A 20,239-nucleotide genomic window follows, 5' to 3' on the forward strand; every position below is an offset into this window, starting at 1 on the left:
CTCCACCATTAGTCCATGTCATGAAATAAGAAAACTTTTGTTGTGACAACAATGAAACAAAAAGTGATAGAGAGATTAAAGAGAATGAGACATAAATATTAACAATAAAAAAACATTGAAGACACATCTTTTGATAATTTTTTTATCGACAAATATTATTTTGTTAGTTTTTGTTAGAAATGTCAATTGAAATAATTTACGACCTTTCTTATTTTATTTTTTTTCCTTTCTTTCCCTAACCATTAAACCAATTTGTTCTACATAGATGTATTCATGTAGTTTAACATAGTGGGGACAACTAGAAGAGGGGAGGAGAGATTAGAGTGAAAGAAAGGAAATTTTACGTAATTATGTAAACATTAATAGAAATGGAAAAAAAATTATAGCATCTTTTTTTATGTTTAATATTATACTTAAATTATCAATTTTTCTCTAAAATTGTGGATAGATTTTTGTTAATAAGTGAAAAGTCACCATTAGTTTGCTAATTACTGATATTGTTTTCCTAAAAGAAATTTATTGAAACTTATTTTATTTTTTATAATAAAATTACTATATAATTTAAAATTATATAAAATCTGCATTTTAATATTTATATAAAATAAATAAAATTTATTGGTGTCTCTCTAAGAATGGAACCATGTCGGTCGCACCAGTACTTACAATAATTCCAAAAGTTAATTAATTGAAGCTCAACGTAAAGGCTCAAACCCAACTGGGTAGTTGAACCACCAAAGTCTCAAGAAGGGTATCAGCATTTAATAGCCGAAAGATAAAATATCTTTTGCTCGACGTTGCTATTAGTCAGAAGCCAGAAATTCGTGTAGGTGAGTGAGGAAGAGAGAAAAGAAAACCGGTGCTGTTGAGGCAGAGATTCAAGAGAATGGAAGGTGTGAGCCCTGAGCCCTTGAGATCAGAATTGGATTCCAAATCCAAACAAGACACGGCGAAAGAAGAAGATGACAACACATTCAAAGAAAGCACTGACGCCGAGGTCACTAAAATTCGTCTCATGAGAGCCTTTGTTGAAAGCCGAGATCCCTCTTCCAAGGTACCCACATACATCATTGTATCCTACCCAAAAGAGCTAAAGTTGTCAAGGTTTTTTTTTTTTTTTTACAACTAAATTAACTGTCATCACTTTCTTCCCCTTTTCTCTTTTTAAAAGTTTTGTTGCATTTTGGTGTCAACGGTTGATCAACATAGTCTCCGACATATATCTTGTGAACTATGAAGCACGGACACCTCAGTTTCTTGTCGTATCCGATGTCCGACACGTGTCCATGTCAATGTCCGACACCAACACAACACCCGTACTACGTTCTATATTTTGGACATGACAGGTGTCCACGTGTTCATGTCGTGTCCGGTGTCCGTGTCAATGTTAGTGTTTTATAGCTTGTGAATCATATGGATAAAACTGTTTTTTTTTTACCATGTTATTAGTATTCCTCAATGATTAATTTTTACCAGTTAATCTGCCTCACAAATCGTGACTTTGTTTAAGAGATTTGAGCCGAATTAGACTCAGACCAATCATAATATTGGTATATGGATAAAACTATTGTGACCATGATATTTCTTCTCTTGGGATAAGCACAATGGAACACCCAACAGCAAAAGTTGAATTTTTTTTTTTTTTTTCAAAAACTGACACTGTTGTGACTTGTGATTATTATAATGCAAAATTAATGATGCCCAATTGGTTGGTTTCACCACATCACCGATTAGTTGGGAATTTTAATTTGATTGTGCCTTGGTGGGTGAGCAGGAAGTAGATGATTTGATGATTAGAAGATTCTTGCGGGCTCGTAGTTTAGATGTGGAGAAGGCTTCGGCAATGTTCCTTAAGTACTTGAAATGGAAGCGTTCATTTGTTCCAAATGGTTACATATCACCGTCAGAGATTGCCGAAGATATTGCACAGGACAAGGTGTTTACGCAAGGCCTCGACAAGAAAGGTCGACCTATAGTTGTTGCCTTTGCTGCAAAACATTTTCAAAGCAAAAATGGTGCCGATGGTTTCAAACGTATGTTCCTCCCTTGAGATCCCTTTACAATTCAATTCCTACAACCTTTCATTTCTTGTCCTCTCATTATAGTTGGTTTGGTACAGAATAATGACAATTACTTTTTTTCTGTATGCAGGGTACGTAGTCTTTGTTCTTGAGAAGCTTTGTTCAAGGTAAATCCCTTTTCCTTGTTAATTATAATTTCGGTCAATTTTAGTCATTGACATTATGGATTAATAAATTGAATTATTAACTCTGTCAATTATAGTTGAATTTGATCCGTAACATTAGAGATTATATTGACTTAATTATTAATTTATTATCAAATTCTCGGATGAACTTAACTGAGTTAGTAACTAAATTTTCGTTTTTGTGAAGACCTAAATTTACCAATTACCAGTGATGTCACTTTTAAGGACTAAAGGTCTGACTGTTTCTGCGTTTCAATGTCTAAAACTCCTTTTCCCCAAAGTAAAAATAAAGGCTTTAATAGAAGATTGGTCATTTATTTGAATTTTTTTTTGTTTTAGTTTGATCTCATTAATTTAAAAAGTTTCACTTTGCCTCCTTAAGGGATTTCTATTAGACTAAAATGATCCTTTCGATAATTTGTTGTACTAACAATGTTAATTTTTGTTGGCGTGGTATCTTACAGTTTGCTACATGTCACTTGACTAAATTAGTGTTGTAAACTGATAGAAGGGCCAACTTAATCTAAAGACACTTTAGAGATCAAACAAGGAACCAAAATTATAAACCCAGAGAACCAAACTGAAACAAAACATTCATGCAAGGAACCAAAATTATATTTTAACCAAAAATAAATCACTTCCATCCAAATGAGTCTGGGATATATGTGCAGCTGCAATTTCAACCATAGATGTGAAATTGATGTTTTGGTTCAAAAGTTGAAATATAATACGTAACCTAGACTTAGAACTGTGAATTTAGTTAGAAGTTGTTAATATACCCATTTAATATGTCAGGATGCCACCAGGACAAGAAAAGTTTCTTGCCATTGCAGACATTAAAGGATGGGCATACGCAAACAGTGACCTTCGTGGATACCTTAATGCTCTATCCATTTTGCAGGTATAGGTCTCCCTCCATACATTAACCATCTCTCTCCATAGATCTTGTGCATAAGTTTTTTGTGTGTTTAATTGGAAACATGAAACATGCAGACCTCATGTTTCTGATTGCAGGATTGCTACCCTGAAAGATTGGGGAAGATGGTTATTGTACATGCACCTTATATGTTTATGAAAATTTGGAAAATGATTTACCCTTTCATTGATGATAATACCAAGAAAAAGGTGACACTTCAAATTTATAATGCATATTACATTTGTATAAGATGTTGTAGGAGCATATTTTGAATGTGTTGCACTTTCATAATGCAGATAGTATTCGTGGAGAACAAAAAGCTGAAATCAACATTGCTAGAAGAGATAGAGGAGAGTCAACTCCCAGATATATACGGAGGCCAAATGCCATTAGTTCCTATCCAGAATAGCTGATTAAATTCATTTAAAGCCTTTTTTTCCAATTTAAATTTTTCCAAATAATTTCAACTTCTGTATCAAGAGTTAAATGCAGATTGGAGTTCTGTAGTTGGTCAGGTTATCTTAGCAGATTCATGCATATAAACTTGATTATGCATTGCTTAATGCTTATAGCAGGCTATTATGCAAAATATTTTTGAGAATTCCAATGCACATTCTCAAATCCCAAAACACAAAATAAAAAAGAAACAACTTGCTGCTTAAAAATACTTTTAACCTCTTCCAACTGAAATCTAACACTTATTCTTTTTGTCTAATCATATATAAAGATTCGGAATCTACTTTGCCCCATCTATGCCTATATCCAGTACATTTCTAAATTAACCACAAACCACAGTCTATAGTCCATAATGAAGAATATCTACATTATTATTAAATAGTAGATTACAAGTTCTATCCCATAATTCTGGGTCACTCCTATAGTGTGAAATGAGTGCAAAATTCCCCCCGTTTGTTAAACAACAATGAATGCAAATCTAAACTTGCTGTATTTTCACTTTTTCAGTCATATCTCAATTTTCTACTTCTGTATTTCGACTTTCCACCTCTTTAGACATAAAACAATTCTCAATTTTATATTCACTAAGGCTGTGTTTGTTTGTGATGCAAGAAAAAGAAATAAAGTGTAAGGAAAGAAAATGAATGAAAAGGAAAGAAAGGGAGACGAAAGAGAGTGAAAATGTGATTATTTGGTAGAAATGAAAAATATGCGAAATGAGAGGAAAGAAAATGATGTAGTGAGTAATAAAATAAAAATTTAAATAAATCATTGGTACAATTCTACTGTTACTGACGTGGGCTTGTATTTTTTTGTTTTAATATTTTTTTAACTTGTACGGTTATAAGTAATTCTAAAATGGGTTTTTTTATGATATTAGTTATTTTATTAAATAACATTTTATTTTGTTATATATATAATCTATTTTCCTAAGCACAAATTTGTTATTGCTTTTTGATATAAAAAAAAAAAGGAAGATGCATAATCAATTTCGGTAAAATCATAATCCAATATGACCTTGAATATGACACGAGATATGTCATCAAATATGGCAAAAGCATAATCAAATATACTCAGGGTCCTTTCCTCATAATTGAATTTATGCTCCTCATAATAGAATGTGTTATGTTAATTTCCTCATAATTGAAGTTGGGACGATCACGAGGGCAGTTTAGTAGACAAGGAAAAAGTATATACTTTCATTTAGGGGGGATAAATGAGTCCAGGTCTATGGACTGACCCATGGTGCATGCGAGTCACAAACCAATTTTTTTTTTTTTGAAATCCACAATTATGCAGGATTTTGGGTCCATCCCGCATAATTTGTCAACTGTGCGGATTTGGACTCTGAGTTACCTGCAAACTCGCAATCACCAATCAAGTCCAACTCAAACTCAATCAATCCTAAAAATCCAATCTAAAATTTCATTACATTTATGTTGAAGGTTTATTTGATTGTGTTAAAATTTTTATAATTAAGTATTTGTTACATATTTATTAAGATTTTTAAAATATATATATATATATATATATATAATTGAATGTAATTAATTATTTTTTTTAAGAGAAAATATATTTATTTTGAAATTATATTTTTTTTAAATTAGACCCGCAAATCAGCCTATTTAACTTGCGGGATCCATTGAGTGAGGATGAAATATATTAAGTCTGTATAAGTGTGTGGGATGAACTGATCCAATTTATTACCGATGCAAGCTTATACAGGTAGATCTATGCGGGACATGCATATTCGCTTATTCACCTCTACTTTCACCTCTCTTTTACCTCAGTTTTTAGGGGAAAGTAAAATAAATAGGTCTCATCATCTTTTACAATTTTCAATGATACTTTTCGTGCAAACGAATGGCGGAAGGAAATAACTTAGTTAATTTCATCACATCTTTAACTTTCAGCCCAGACTTTCATCGCAAATGAATAGGCAGTAACTAATTCAGATGTATTGGATTTGCAACAACTTAAACCCTAATTGAAGTAGATTAGGTAGTGTACACAAGGTGTCATGGGGAGTATTTGATTTGATTAGGCCTTCAAATATTAAGCTGAAAGCATCGAGTCCAATCAGTAGATTCGGTACACTTCAATCTGAAAAGTGTCCAAATTTCTTAAATGGAAAAATAAACTTGGTAAAAGCCACCATTTTAATAAGTAGTGGCAAATAAGATGATATAGGATTTGCTCTAGCTGCCATGGCAGAATCATAACTCAATTTAAACATTAGAGACAATCTTTTGTATCCATAGAAATTGATGAACAATGTGTCTTCTTACCTCAAGGTCTAGACATTTGTTAATGATTTGATAACAACTCAAAAATATTTATATTTACCTCATCATAAAAGAATGAAAAGAGGTTTAAATCCGTAACATGTCAAACATGAGATCCAATTTTGATTAATTCGAATGACTCCTTAAATTCTATACATACATACACACATTACCCTGTCTTCGTATCTGTTAAATGCATAAATAAAAATTAATAGAAAGATAAATGTGAAATTACATAAAAAAATTTAATAAAATAAACAATAAACCACGAGTTAATACTTAAAAAAAAGTATAAAAGATGAAAAACATATCCTAATGAATTACAAACTATTTACTAATTCACTTATAGTGTATATTATTCAAAATTAGTAATTTACTAAAATATTATCTTTAAAAATTAACTTAAAATTTATCAAGTGTGTGATTTAACGATGTAAAGTTGTTTAACTTAATAAGATATTTTGAGTTCAAATAATGTGCATTCAAAAGAATCTTTTTTTATCCATAATAATCTTATACATTTCAAATAAGATTGACTTTAAAGAAAAATGAAAAATATAAAAAAGAAGAAAAATTCCAAAACAGCAACATTCCAAAAAAATTAAACTAGGGTTAAGGGATTCCCCTAACATGAAAGCTAAGCAAACGCTTCAACATAGCTGGAGCATGCTCAAAACTCATAACATCAGAGTCCATATCACAAGCTAAATTTGCAAGAGCATTCGGGTACTGGTTTGCTTCCCTGTAGACATGCATGATAGTGACAGATCCCATCACCAAAATCATTCTGCAAATGGCTTGGACAAGCCGCAGGCCAGAGGCACACCCCAACAATGTCTCCTTGATACATTGCACAACGACCATCGAATCAATTTGCTAATATAGTCTATATTATTCAAAATTAGTAATGAATATTATCTTTGAAAATTAACTTAATAACTAGCAAATATGAAGATCAACTGACGTAATATGTATTTACTTTGGCGTTGAAAATTGATTTTGCGTCTATCATTGATTTTGAATGTATTTTAACATATTTCATTTCGTGATTAAATAAGAATTTAAAATTAATTTTTGGTTAAAACAATTTTGAGTAATTTATAAGTTAAATTCAAAATTTTATATTAAATTTTACTCCTAATTATAATAACACATCCAAATATAAATCATCTTACTTCAAAATCAATTTTATAAAATTAATTTCTTTCAAAAATTAATTTTATCAACGTCATCCAAATATATAAGTAGAGTTATTTTAACTTAATTAGATATCTCAAATTTAAATTCTAACTGAGTTAAATATTAATTTCTTTCCACAATAATTCTTTCTAATTTAAATAACACTATCTTTAATAAAAAAAACATGTGATTTAAAGAATAATAATTAATAACTGATTAAAATACAAAATAATTCAAACATATTAAATAACTAATACATATTTTTCGAACTTCCGGATTCTGCAGTCACTGGCATTTGAATAAAGAGCCTGTAAGACAGTGGTGACTGGTGAGATGAGATGAGTGACACTATGAAGACCTCAGCCAACCTCTATTAATTAATAATAATATGTATGGTAGGTCTGTTGGTAAGGTATGGGTTGGAGTTGGAGTGGGAAATATTGGTCTTTGAAAGTACAGAAATGAATCAGGCTTTTTTGGCTTTACAGAGCTTTAGGCCAACTGTTACAACCTGACGGTTTCTGTACTTTGCCTGAATCACTGTTTCACGTTGCCAAGGAATAGTAGTGTTGCATATTTAATTACTTAAATCCTTCTCTATAACTATCATTGTTTCCCATTAATGATTTTACTGTGCATTGACGTCCTTTGTTGTCTGTTTCCTTAACGAGTGAGTCTTCCTGCTTTGTAAAAAGCTAAATACCTCAGTGAGATTTTCTGTGTGATTCTGTAACAGTAACCGAATCACTCATGAAATGAATGCTTTGCTAAGCAAACCCACTTTTCTCCATTCAGTTCACTTCATTGCCTTGGTCACTCCACGTACTTTTTAAGGGAACTCAATTCAGCCATATCTTTTTATTTGGTAAGGAAAAATCTAAGAGGAGGAGGAGGAGGTTGTGTTTAGGAAAAATCTCTAAATTTGAGCAAGATATATTTTATCCTTTTTGCACAAAATAAGTGCATTTTTTTATATTCACTGGTATTCAACACGTAACTATCCGTAGATTTCATGATCCATTCCCAAGATTTTTCATAATCGAACAATTATTAATGTTGCTGTTTAATATTTTCCTGAACCATGATCTAGTCACCGGATGTTTCATGATTCAACAATTATAAGAGCATATTTGATTTGTAGTTATAAAATTATGTTTGAGGTAAAATAATTGATGGTGTCTAAGGTGGACCAATATTTTTATTGGTTCACCATGTATTATTTTTAAAAATCTTTAAATTAATTTAAAACTCACATTCTTTTCATACATCCTTCATATCATAATTCTATTTTCTTTAGTTTTTTATTCTTTCTGACAACTCTTTCATTGTTACCCATTACCAATTATTGTCTACCACCGTCATTCCCTTCCTATCACCACTCGTCACCGTCACAAATGTTATTATCACCCACCAAACCTCCTTCACTCCCCTCTATCCTTTCCTCTCCCAATCCTTTTCCCATTTCAACAAATAAGAAATTTGAACATAACAAGAAACCCAAATTTGTATTAACATGCAATACATTAAAAACTCAAATCTAAAACACAAGCTCAACACAACAAAACTTCAAATCACAAAATCGGTTTATGAAAGAAATGATGTTCAACATAACAAAAACTCATATATGAATCAATGCACGACAAACAAACATTGATTGAACCAAAAATGCTCCAAATGTTCAAATCTAAATCGTACACTTCTTAAAAATTGAAATACTACAGGCGAGGGGGTAGACAAAGTGGATTCATAGTCGCGGGCAGGTTAAAGTGTGGCAACAAGAACCTTATAGGTGACATGCATGGTATTGTCGACTTTGGTTGCAGATCTCACAGATCGCCATGCACTGGTGCGATCTTGTTGACGCGCAACTGCCGCATTCGCCCTTTAGGGAAGTGGACGTGCATGCCAGTGAGCAGTGTCTCTAGTGGGTGCTCCGACCATGTAACAAAGGCTTCAAGATTTCAAAACTCAAATTCTGGAGGAGGAAATGGGATTTAGGGAAGAAGGGAGAGAGGAGAGTGGAAGAGGATTGGTGGATGATAGTTGTAACATTCCTGATTATCGACTTCTTGGCGACTCACACATTACGATACTTCACACGGTGAAATTTCATACAACTTCCTTATTGGTCAGAATCCTCCACCAGTCAGAATCCTTCGTATGTAGCTCTTTTCAAGATATTGACAATATGATTTGAGTGCTTTCAGGATCAATGACTATCCCCACAAACTAACATGAGACTTTTCAGCGTATTTTGTCCTTACTCGCGCTTTTTTGAAAATTTCATAAAAGGCCACTCATCCTATAATTGCTCCAAGACAAGTATATTTAATTGTGAAGTTCTTAAGCAATGAACTATCCAAAAAGTAGATGCATCTTGTTGATATAAGTAATATCAATTAATTTTCTTTAAGTCGCCATCAATTGTACAGTCTCATACTTACATAACTTTTGAATCTCTTTTTCTGATATGATTTGTCAAGGTGTTACAATGACAACATTTGTGACGATGGTGGTTGGTGACTAAGGGTTGATGGCAGTGGAGGAGTCATTGGAGAGGGAGGGATACTTTTTTTTTTTTTTTTATGGATAGAGAGACTAAAGAGAATAAAGTTATGGTATGAAAAGTGTATAATAAGAATATGCACCTTAGATTAATTTAAGAACTCTTAAAAAATGATAGATGATGGACCACTTAAGATTTGGTCCACCCTAGACTCCATCAAAGTAATTTTATCAATTGATCAAAATTCTTATTTTTAAACCAAACATGCACATAATAAATTAATACGATTAGGATGAGGAAAAAAAATAAAGAGAGAAAGGAGTAAGAAAAGAAACTAAATAAAAATATGTATTGTTTAGAATTTAGATTGGTAGAAATAAAAAATAAAAGAAATTTCTTAATTTATAAAATAATGAATAATTTTTTATAAACATAATTTTATATTTATAAATATTTTAATATTTCTTTTACGATATTTTTTTGGTGTGAAAAGATGCCATTAATTTTAATCTTGAGAAAATTTATTTATTTTTTAGTCAAAAAAGAAGATTTATTTATTTTATTATTTAAAAATAAAAATAACATAAAAAATGTAATAAACATGCATTATTAATGTAATTTTTTATATCATTAACGAATCAAAATTATCTTTAATATTCTTATAATTTTTAAAATAATTATTATAAAAATTAATAAATTTACTAGAGAAAATAGTTTGGTTTTGAAATTAAGTGTAAAAAATACTATTTATTCATGTATTAAATATGCTGGCTTCTTGCTGTTTAGTATTTGTATCTGATTACATTACATTGCCAAAGGATAAAATAGGGAAACATGGGCAAAGGGTAAAATAGAGAAATGAAACCTTTTCTCTTGCTTTGTATAGTCTGTTGACCTTGTTCCGCCGATGCCCGAGGGACGCAATATTTCTTGGTGGCCTCAATGTTAATTTCCACATTTTTTTCTTTTTGCATTTTCACTAAAATAAACAGCGTAAAATTTTTATATATATATATATATATATATATATATATATATATATATATATATATATTAATGTTTAATCAAAGGCATATAAATAATTTAGCTTAAATTAATTAAATATTTTTTTTCATAAAGTTACATCTCTCAACTGTTTTTGAATGCTTATTCAAGCAAGATGTTTTGTCATATTTGATATTCAATAAGAGTTGAATACAATGTTTTTTCTATTATCCATCCATAATAAAGTTGTTGGTTGGTAATAACTTGTAATATCTAATAATAGATCTAAAATGGTATCCTAGTTATTTTTTTTGGATTCCGTATTGTCATATTATTTTTAAGATTTTTTTTTCTTTTTATTCTATTAGTAAATTTTATTTTTAATTGAATCATTTTTAATTATAAAAAAATTAATCCAAAAAATAAAATTTATTAATAATTAAAATATTTATTCATCAATATAATTCAAACTTATGATAATATATATCATTGATCGAAAAAAAATACAAGCATCAACATTGAGTAACAAAATTAGATTTCATCATTATTGTTACTGAAACCTTCCTAAACATGTTTCACTTTGTTTGAACTTGTTGATGAACTCCTCTTGTATGCATATAACATTTTGTTTGTAGGTATGCAACAAAGCCGAGATGAGTACCACGAGAAACGCTAATGTTTGGAATCTTTTTGGAAATATGATTGTAATCAACATCAACGCTACCATTGTATGTATTTCATTCATCTTCAACAATCATATTGTGTAATATAATGCATGCCAACATTATATTTTTCATGGTACCCGTTTGCCAATTACATAATGGACCACATATTGTTGAAATCAAGATTTGAGCACACCAAATGTTTTTTTTCATATCCTTTCTTGCCCCTTCTTGACATTTTACAAATAACTTATCTTTCTCTCCTTGTGGCATCGAAATGGTCTTCACAAATGTGGTTCAATCAGGATAAATGCAAGATAGTACCCCATATTATATGGGTTCCATTAATTGTAAATTGCACCGGAGGAGTTTGGCCTTGCAAAATGTCATTAAATATATACAGGTGATTGGTTTAACAAATTAATGTCATTGTTTGAACCTGCAACTCTAAAATATGCATGTCAAATCCACAAGTCTTATGACGTGATGACTTCAAGTATTACTGTGGGTTTTCGATGATCACCTTCACAATATTGGTCATGCCATGCAATTGAACAATTTTTCCATTCTCAATGCATACAATTAATAGAACCCAACATATATGAAAATCCACGTGTCTCTCCAAATTTTAGTAGGCGATTGATGTTGTTGGTGTTAGACCTTCTCAGATATTTTTCTCCAAATATTTGGTTCACACTCCTTTTTGAGATCTTCCTTCCAAATAACATATGCATTAATCATCACATCATTCTTTGTGTAACTGCTCTTATTCAAAGCAATAGTTTGCTTGTAACAACCATTGAACTTTTGAATGACATTGTGAATTTTTGGTCATTGGGATTTCAGTTGAGTGTTGGATCTTTCACTTAGATTGCTAGAAAATGTGTTGTATTATCTACAACCCTTTTCCAAAATGCATCTAATTTTTTACCATCATTGACAATTGAATTGAGTGAAGCATTAAATCACGAACTAATGAGAAGTTTATCCTCTTTAGTTGAAAAGAATACTCGTAGGCCATTTTCTTCTCTGTAGAACTCCGTCCTCCTTCCTCTATTGTAATATTTTCTAACCCAATTTGGGTAGAAAATTGTATATCAACTTTTTCATTTGAAGGAGTTTGTGCATGACTAGAACTATTGGAAGACTTATGGAACGTGGTGAAGGTGTTTTGTGGTATTGAAGGAAATGTTTGAGAACTTTAAAAATTTTAATAGAAGGAGATTGATTATAAGTTACTAGTGACGGCGATGGTGATAGTGACAAGTAAGGAATGAAATGAGGTAGAATTTGAGAATTTTTGTTGATTGAGGGAGGTGGTAATAACAACATAGGAAACAACAAAGGAGGATGTTGCGAATTTTCGTTCGAAAGAGTTTGTTGATAATTTTGCAACAAATTCATATAAGTTTACCAATTAAACTGATTTGGGGCCATTATGTAAGTAACAAAGAGAATGAGAATGAAAATTGGTGTGAAAAAAATTGGGACCAATGACTTAATTTATAAGAGATGAGAAGTTTAATTTTATAATATTTTTAAAACAAAATTAAATGCAACAATTAATTTTTTTTATAGCTACTAGGTAGGAAACGGTCTTCTGTATATATATATAAAAAAAAGGTATGAAACAGTCATTTTAAAAGAAGAAGAAGATGTGCAACAACCATTTTTAAAAGAAAATTGATGTGCAAGGATCAATTTTTTTAAAAAAATTGGATCCCTAAACCCTATCCTCCTCCCCATTTTCCTTCTAAGCTGTGCCCCCCACACTACTCCTCCTTCCCCTTTCTGTTTTCTCTCATGCTCCCCCGCCCTCCGCCACGCCACACAACCTTTCCTCCCTCCCTTTCGTGAACCCCACCACCACCATCTGCTTCCTCTGTGAACCAAACCCCCACCCTCTCCTCCCTCCAACGTAATCCCTCACACTCTCCTCCCTCCCCTTTGCGACCACCATCTTAGTTCTCATCAACAATATGCAATAATGGATCTTAAGAAAATCAAATATTGAAACTAAGGTCTCCTTCTAAGAATCTAAGAATAGTGTTGGAGATACTATGAGTCATTCACCCTACTGGGCCTTACGGACTTCGATATTTTTCAGCTACCGTCCTACGCTACGCCTATTACATGTGAACTACTAATATATCTTAGTTTGAGTAATTCTTAGTTTCGCCGTATAAGCTACATAACTGCTTGAGACAAATACATCTTTACACAATTTTTGTTTAGTGTTGATATTTCAATATTTCTCCACCCTGTTTTGGGGTAAATTGGGATGAAAAAAAGGGAAAATATAGAGAAAAAAGTGACAGATAAGTGATGGAAAAAATAGATAGAAATAAGATAGAAAGTGATATATATCCCCCCTTCCCCTCTTCTTTTTTACGGTATATATGCCTCCCTTCTTAAGCATTAAATTTCTACACTTCAAAATAGATTGATTTGTAATTATCAATTAAAGGATATATCTTTATTTTTTTACTGCATTAAAGGATATATTTTCTGAGTGTAAAAAAAAATAATCTGAGTATAAATTATTTTTCATTTTATTACTTAAAATGAAAGTGATATTAGACTAATCCGATAAAAATAATGAACAAGTAATGGTGTACAATGAAACTATTTTTCAATCAACCTCTATCTCCCTGGAGTACAAGGATCACCTGCAGTTGATAAATGAACTTTCTGCTCCTGCAGCTGCATCAACCCAATGCAAAAATCGTGTACATAGTTTTGTTTCATGAAATATTTTCCAGCTAAAAATTCTGCGGGTGCAGTTGTTGCAATCACAAATGAATAATATTTTTTTATAGAAAAAAATCAATGTAAGAATGGTGCCTTATAAGTTGCAATTTATACGAGACTTTCATTCATCTTGCTGGATATACAGGAATTTAAACTTACAGAATGTCAAATCCTATATTTCTTTACTCTACTAATTCCTTGAAGCTTAAAGAATATGTCCTAATCTTGTTAAACCTGTGTAAACATCAAACATCTCACTTCAACCGGAAAGTTAACTCATGAAATATAGATTTGGAAAGACACTAATTTAGATAAAAAGATATCTTTGAATAAAAAGTAAATATGGGGAAAATTAATTTAAAGTCATTGGCCAAATATTTCTGTAAAATTAGCTTTTCAAAATTATCACAGTTAAAAAAGTTACCCTAATAATTATTGTAGTATTTCAATTAACGAAAAAATGTTCTAAATAGTAATCTTATCCAGAGTTAAGATTTTCTTTTTCTTTTCTACAATTTGGCACACTTATAAAATGAATACAGGAAAGTAAAAGTGAAATGATTTTTTGATGGATTAGTAGGAGATGAGTTAAAAGATATCTTTTGGGGTTGTCTTTAGAATGAAAGTGACATGAAAAGAAGATATGTTGCGTTGGAAAGTCTTGAGAGAACTATTTCACGGGAATGTCTAGCAGATAAAATTTGATTACAGACGAGACAACGCGAGAGAATAAGAGTCGCTAGGATCAATAAATTCCTGTGGGATTGGTTGGGACATGAACAAAGTAAACGCCTTCCCAAGACAAATCCATCGGAGACATTTCACGTAGTAGCTCTAAACTTCTACTATTTGGTTCATAATCGTAACACCCGCCACCTCAAAAACACAACGTGAACGACAATTAGGACAAAAGTTAACCTAGGCAATTAGCACGTAAGAAGAGGGTTGGTTGTCCGAATTTTCATGCACGCCTTTGCCAGTTTGCCTTTCCCAACATTCAAATCAGGCCATCATAATCACTTAGCTAAGCCAACCCAAAATGGCCATTCTCACGGTTGTTTAAGTAAAACTGTAAGACTGTGAGGACCACCCTAATTAAGTATACACCATCACATATATGAGCAAACAATTGACCAAACCAAAAAACAACAGTCAAATCAAAGGTCAAACCTCATCTTCTCAATACATGAAATACTATAACATGATTCTAAATCAAAAACATTATTAAGTTAACAACTAAATATATAAATTAACTGGTGTAAGATTTATCTTAATTTAATTAATAATCTTAAGTTAAAATCTTTAACATTTAGATGTGTTTTTTTTACTGTTAACATGTAAATGTGTTAAATGTTCAAATATAAAATTGTATTGTTGATAATGATATTATTGACTCAAACACAATTACAACTGGTTTACCTCAATACTAATTGATTATGTGTGTCTGTAAAAATTAACTAACACCATATATATGTAAAAGGAGTGTAAAATAGTGGTAATTTCTCTAGTTTGTTTGGGGGCATACCAGTTTCAAAGTAACGAAATGGGAACTAACGCGGAAGAGTTTCAAGAAAGATCTCACTGAGACGCAAAAGGAAGTAAGGAACCCCAACCCCCAACCAGTCTCGGGAAAAACACCCATCCCGGAATCAAATCAGAATGAAACAAAAAAGGGCATTTCCGGAAATTAACCCCTCTCTCTGCACAGGAAATTAACCCCCTCTCTCTCTCTCTCGCCACCTTTATGCCTTTATCTCCACCCAAACAGTACCACACACACGCACCTTGCACTCCTCACTTTCCAACCCTCATGGATCCAGACGCATTCACCGCCAGCCTATTCAAGTGGGACCCACGCACCGTCCTCCCGCCCGCGCCCCCCCCGCCGCCCCCGCGACCTCCCCTCCTCGAATACGCGGTCGCTCCGCCGCCAGTGACCCCGTCGTTCCATCCCTCGAGGGCGGCGGCGCCGCGCGAGCTCGGAGGACTGGAGGAGCTCTTTCAGGCTTACGGCATCCGCTACTACACGGCGGCGAAGATCGCCGAGCTCGGGTTCACGGTCAGCACGCTGGTGGACATGAAGGACGAGGAGCTCGACGACATGATGAACAGCCTCTCCCAGATTTTCCGCTGGGACCTCCTCGTCGGCGAACGCTACGGCATCAAAGCCGCCGTCAGAGCCGAACGACGCCGCGTTGAAGATGACGACATCAAGCGCCGCAATAACAACAACAACCTCCTCTCCGCCGACACCACCACCAACGCCCTCGACGCCCTCTCTCAAGAAGGTACCATAGACCATAAACCTATTTTAAACCTAATTAACCTACAGATAACACACTCCTGTGATAATTGTATTATGTGATTTGTTCGATGGTCTATTGATGAAAATTTCTATAGTATTTACCTCTGGATTGCACAATAGTTATTTTTATAATCGTTTGGCTAATTAAAATTACATTTGAAACCTAAAGTTTGAGTAGCTAATTTATTCTACTGTTATATTAAACTACTGTTCTACTATGCTATATCATAAATAAAGTCAGCAGATAATAATAGTACTACTGGCTAATAGGCTGAGCTACAATTTGCTTGTTATTCTGTGAGTACTGTATGGCATGAATGAGATGAGATGAACTTTGTGTTGTGTGTATGTGCAAGAATATCTGTTCGGAAACAACAGTCTCTTAAACATATAGATCTATGTGTATGAAGAATTAGTCTTTGACTCTCGGTCGTCGAGAATAAATGTGTGAATATAATATATGATATAATGTATATTGTAGGCTTGTCGGAGGAGCCGGTGATGCAACGAGAGAAGGAGGCGGTGGGGAGCGGGGGAGGGAGCACGTGGGAGGTGGTGGTGGCGGCGGAGGAGAGGAGGAAGCAGCAGAGGAGACGGAGGACGAGGATGAAGACGAATAATCTTCATCACGAAGACAACGAGGAGCTTGAGGATGATGAAGGAGAACAGAATGACGAAGGAAACATTAACACTGGTGGGGGTTGTGAGAGGCAAAGGGAGCATCCTTTCATCGTGACAGAGCCTGGGGAAGTTGCACGTGGAAAGAAGAACGGTTTGGACTATCTGTTTCATCTCTACGAGCAATGCCGTGAGTTCTTGATGCAGGTTCAGGCCATTGCCAAGGACCGCGGTGAAAAATGCCCCACCAAGGTATATTCATTCATTATTCTTCTTTGAGTTCTTTTCATATACCATAACCTAACCCTCTTCCTTATTGTTTTTGTTAATTTGTCTCCTTTTCTCAGTCGTGCCTTTCTTCTTTCTGATCACTCTGACTCTGTCACTCACTTGTGTTGTTGTGTAGTTCCCTTCATGAACCGTTTGAATAATATTGTGTGTCTTGCTGCCACCGTGATAAAAATTGTCACGTTCCACGGAACACGTGACAAGTCAGGAACTCTCGTGAGGGGTCCATTTTTCTGTCCGTACGAGTGAAGTGAATTATCCAGTTACAACTCTTAGCTCCTAAACCTAGCACATCCACCCGCAAGTCAAAGTCATGCATGTGCCCCATTTCCCCCCTTCCACCCACTGGTTCCTCGCATGCCCTCATAAGAATCCCATTCGACGCGTATCTATGCTTTGTGATTCTGTTAATTTCATGTGCGTGTGGGTGGGGTACGGTTCTTATTATTATATTACTATTGCTGTCACATAACTTACGTGTCATCCGTATTATTCTTGTTAAAATTAGTCAAGCAAAATATGTTCCACTGGCTGCCAAATATAACCGACATGGTGTGGTTAATAGCAGTACTTGAAATGGCTTATTGTTCCGGCATCAAGTCTATTAGGTTCTCCAGATTCAAGGTATTGTTTCACTGTCACGATTTTCCCCCCCTTGTAAAAGGCATCTCAGGCTTTGAGAGGAGAGAATAAGATAGGATGTTAATAAACAATTCTTGAATTCGATTCTTGAGTGATTTAAGACTTTATAACTATCCGAATACTAACCATAATCATGTCTTTTAAATTCTAGTGATGTACATCACTTGTAAATATCTCAAAATATAACACATCAATTAATTCTGATTAGACGACAACATTGAAGTTTTGTCGTTATTGATAATTTTTCATACCAAGATGTATATATACCAAACTAGAATGTGGGAGTGCAGGTGACAAATCAGGTGTTTAGGTACGCGAAGAAGGCTGGGGCAAGCTACATCAACAAGCCAAAGATGCGACACTACGTGCACTGCTATGCCTTACACTGTCTGGACGAGGAGGTCTCAAACGAGCTTCGAAGGGCGTTCAAGGAGAGAGGGGAGAACGTTGGAGCGTGGAGGCAAGCATGTTACAAGCCCCTTGTGGCCATTGCCGCGCGTCAAGGTTGGGACATTGACGCCATATTCAATGCTCATCCTCGTCTTTCCATTTGGTATGTTCCCACGAAGCTTCGTCAGCTTTGTCACGCTGAGAGAAACAGTGCCGCAGCTTCAAGCTCCGTGTCTGCTGGCAGTGCTCACCTTCCCTTCTAAATCCACATGCATCATGCAATGCATATGTAGTGATCATGTAATCGTTTAGTAATTGCGATAGTTACTAGTTAGTAATAGATGTGTAGAACCTTGCTAGCTCCCGGGCCACGTTATGAAATGAAGGACATATATATAGCAATGGAGGGACTTTAATTAGATTAAGTATCTTTCATAAATTACTTGCTTTTGTACTTCTTTGGTAGCAATGGAATGGAAGGACATGTATATAGCAAGGGATATTCTCTTTGGTGGCACTAACCACTCCGGATTATTGTCTCTCCCGATTAATTAGTGATACTACAACCACTAATTTAAACCCTTTTGAAAATAATGTATTTATTCAATTATAATTTACGGCAATTAGTTCATTAAACAATAATAATAAATTAAATAAAAGAATTAATAATAATCGCTTAGTAAAAACCACACGCATCATCAAACCATCTGTCAAACATAATGCTAAATAAGTTATGATATTTGAAAATTCTATTATTTTTAACATTTTATCAACATTTTTTATTTTTTTTATTTCTCTCCTTTATGTATAGCATCATATAACTTATCATACTTATATTTTTCAATCTTTTTTTCTTCTCTATCTAGTGTTAACTAGCATTGGTGGTGTTTAATCATGTTTTTAATCCTAATATATTAATGGAAAATGTTTGATAGACATTGAATGAGTTGTCTAAAACACCTAAAAAGAGAAAAAAAAATACAAATGATGTGACAAAAAAAGAAAAAAATATTGATTATGTGTTTAAAATAAAAAAATGATTTATGTATCATTATTCTATACTATTTACATATACAAGCTACTTACATATACAAGCTACTTACTTGACTATTAATTAAAAAAGCCCAAGTATATATTCTCACGTGATTTTTGTTTTGAAATTGTTAAATGAAAAATAATGACTTTTTAATGTAGAAAAAATGTGCAATATTAAAAAAAAACTGAATTTTCAATTTTAAATGCATTTTTACATTTCTTCTTTGTTTAAATCATAACTTAGACTCTTGTAATGTGATTGAGATGATTTCGGTATCTATGGAAATCTTAAACAAAGATTTACACTTCTCATACGGAGACTTTGATCATCATATTCAACATGGATCATAGAAGAAATTCAGCTAAATTTTGAAGTTGATGTTCTATCTAAACAACTTGACATAGTTGTAATGTTTTGAGCAAATATCCAGTTGTGAAAATCGAATAACATGAGACCGGCCAGCTCAAATTAAAAATCATAACTGATTATGACTTCTCAAGTAAACAAATTAAGCATTTAATCTTTATATAAGATATGCTTGGAAGTAACAATATTGAATTGCTAAAATATTATCGATTTATCAAGTTTGCATCAAGCTATAAATATGGCATGGACTTCAACAACAAGTTATTATTTTAAAAACCAAAGCAATTAATACATATTAAAATGTGAATTTAATCACCTTTCACAAGTTACATTCACTACACAAGACATTGTTTTAAATTGAAAGTTCTGAATCATACTTGTCCTTTTAGAATGGAAGTTAACTTCAATTTTTGTCTTAGTAACACAAACTTGATTCTTTCAATTAAGTATGATTAAATGTCAAAGTTCTAAGATTGTTACCCATGCACTCTACAAATGTCTCTCCCATAATTAAAATAATTTTTGGTTAGCCTAGAGTATATTAGCTGGTGATAGTATTGTAATTGTTATCACCCAATAGCATAACCATTGTCATCCTAAACATTGTGAGAGTAAATAATTTTACAACACAAGAAATTAAATGTGTCATTAC

At 33.1% G+C, this 20,239-nt stretch overlaps 2 protein-coding genes across 3 annotated transcripts; both read left to right on the forward strand.

The window, feature by feature from the left end:
* Nucleotides 1–686: 686 nt before the first annotated feature.
* Nucleotides 687–3,726, forward strand: LOC114416000 (phosphatidylinositol transfer protein 3-like). 2 transcript variants are annotated; one of them, XM_028380877.1, is made up of 6 exons: nt 689–1,051; nt 1,772–2,030; nt 2,149–2,185; nt 2,999–3,104; nt 3,218–3,328; nt 3,416–3,726. In XM_028380877.1, exons 1-6 carry the CDS (start codon nt 884–886, stop codon nt 3,530–3,532), a joined length of 798 nt encoding a protein of 265 aa, XP_028236678.1. In that variant the 5' UTR covers nt 689–883; the 3' UTR covers nt 3,533–3,726. The 2 variants fall into 2 exon arrangements, with proteins under 2 accessions (XP_028236679.1, XP_028236678.1); XM_028380878.1 differs by lacking the exon at nt 3,218–3,328 and having other exon boundaries at nt 687–1,051.
* An 11,778-nt stretch (nt 3,727–15,504) lies between these two features.
* On the forward strand, nt 15,505–18,681 carry LOC114416001 (protein UNIFOLIATA-like). The gene is made up of 3 exons (XM_028380880.1): nt 15,505–16,230; nt 16,729–17,117; nt 18,086–18,681. Exons 1-3 carry the CDS (start codon nt 15,687–15,689, stop codon nt 18,446–18,448), a joined length of 1,296 nt encoding a protein of 431 aa, XP_028236681.1. The 5' UTR covers nt 15,505–15,686; the 3' UTR covers nt 18,449–18,681.
* The last annotated feature ends 1,558 nt before the right edge of the window (nt 18,682–20,239 follow it).

Source organism: Glycine soja, chromosome 6, assembly GCF_004193775.1.
Source record: "Glycine soja cultivar W05 chromosome 6, ASM419377v2, whole genome shotgun sequence".
NCBI classification, from domain to species: Eukaryota; Viridiplantae; Streptophyta; class Magnoliopsida; order Fabales; family Fabaceae; genus Glycine; species Glycine soja.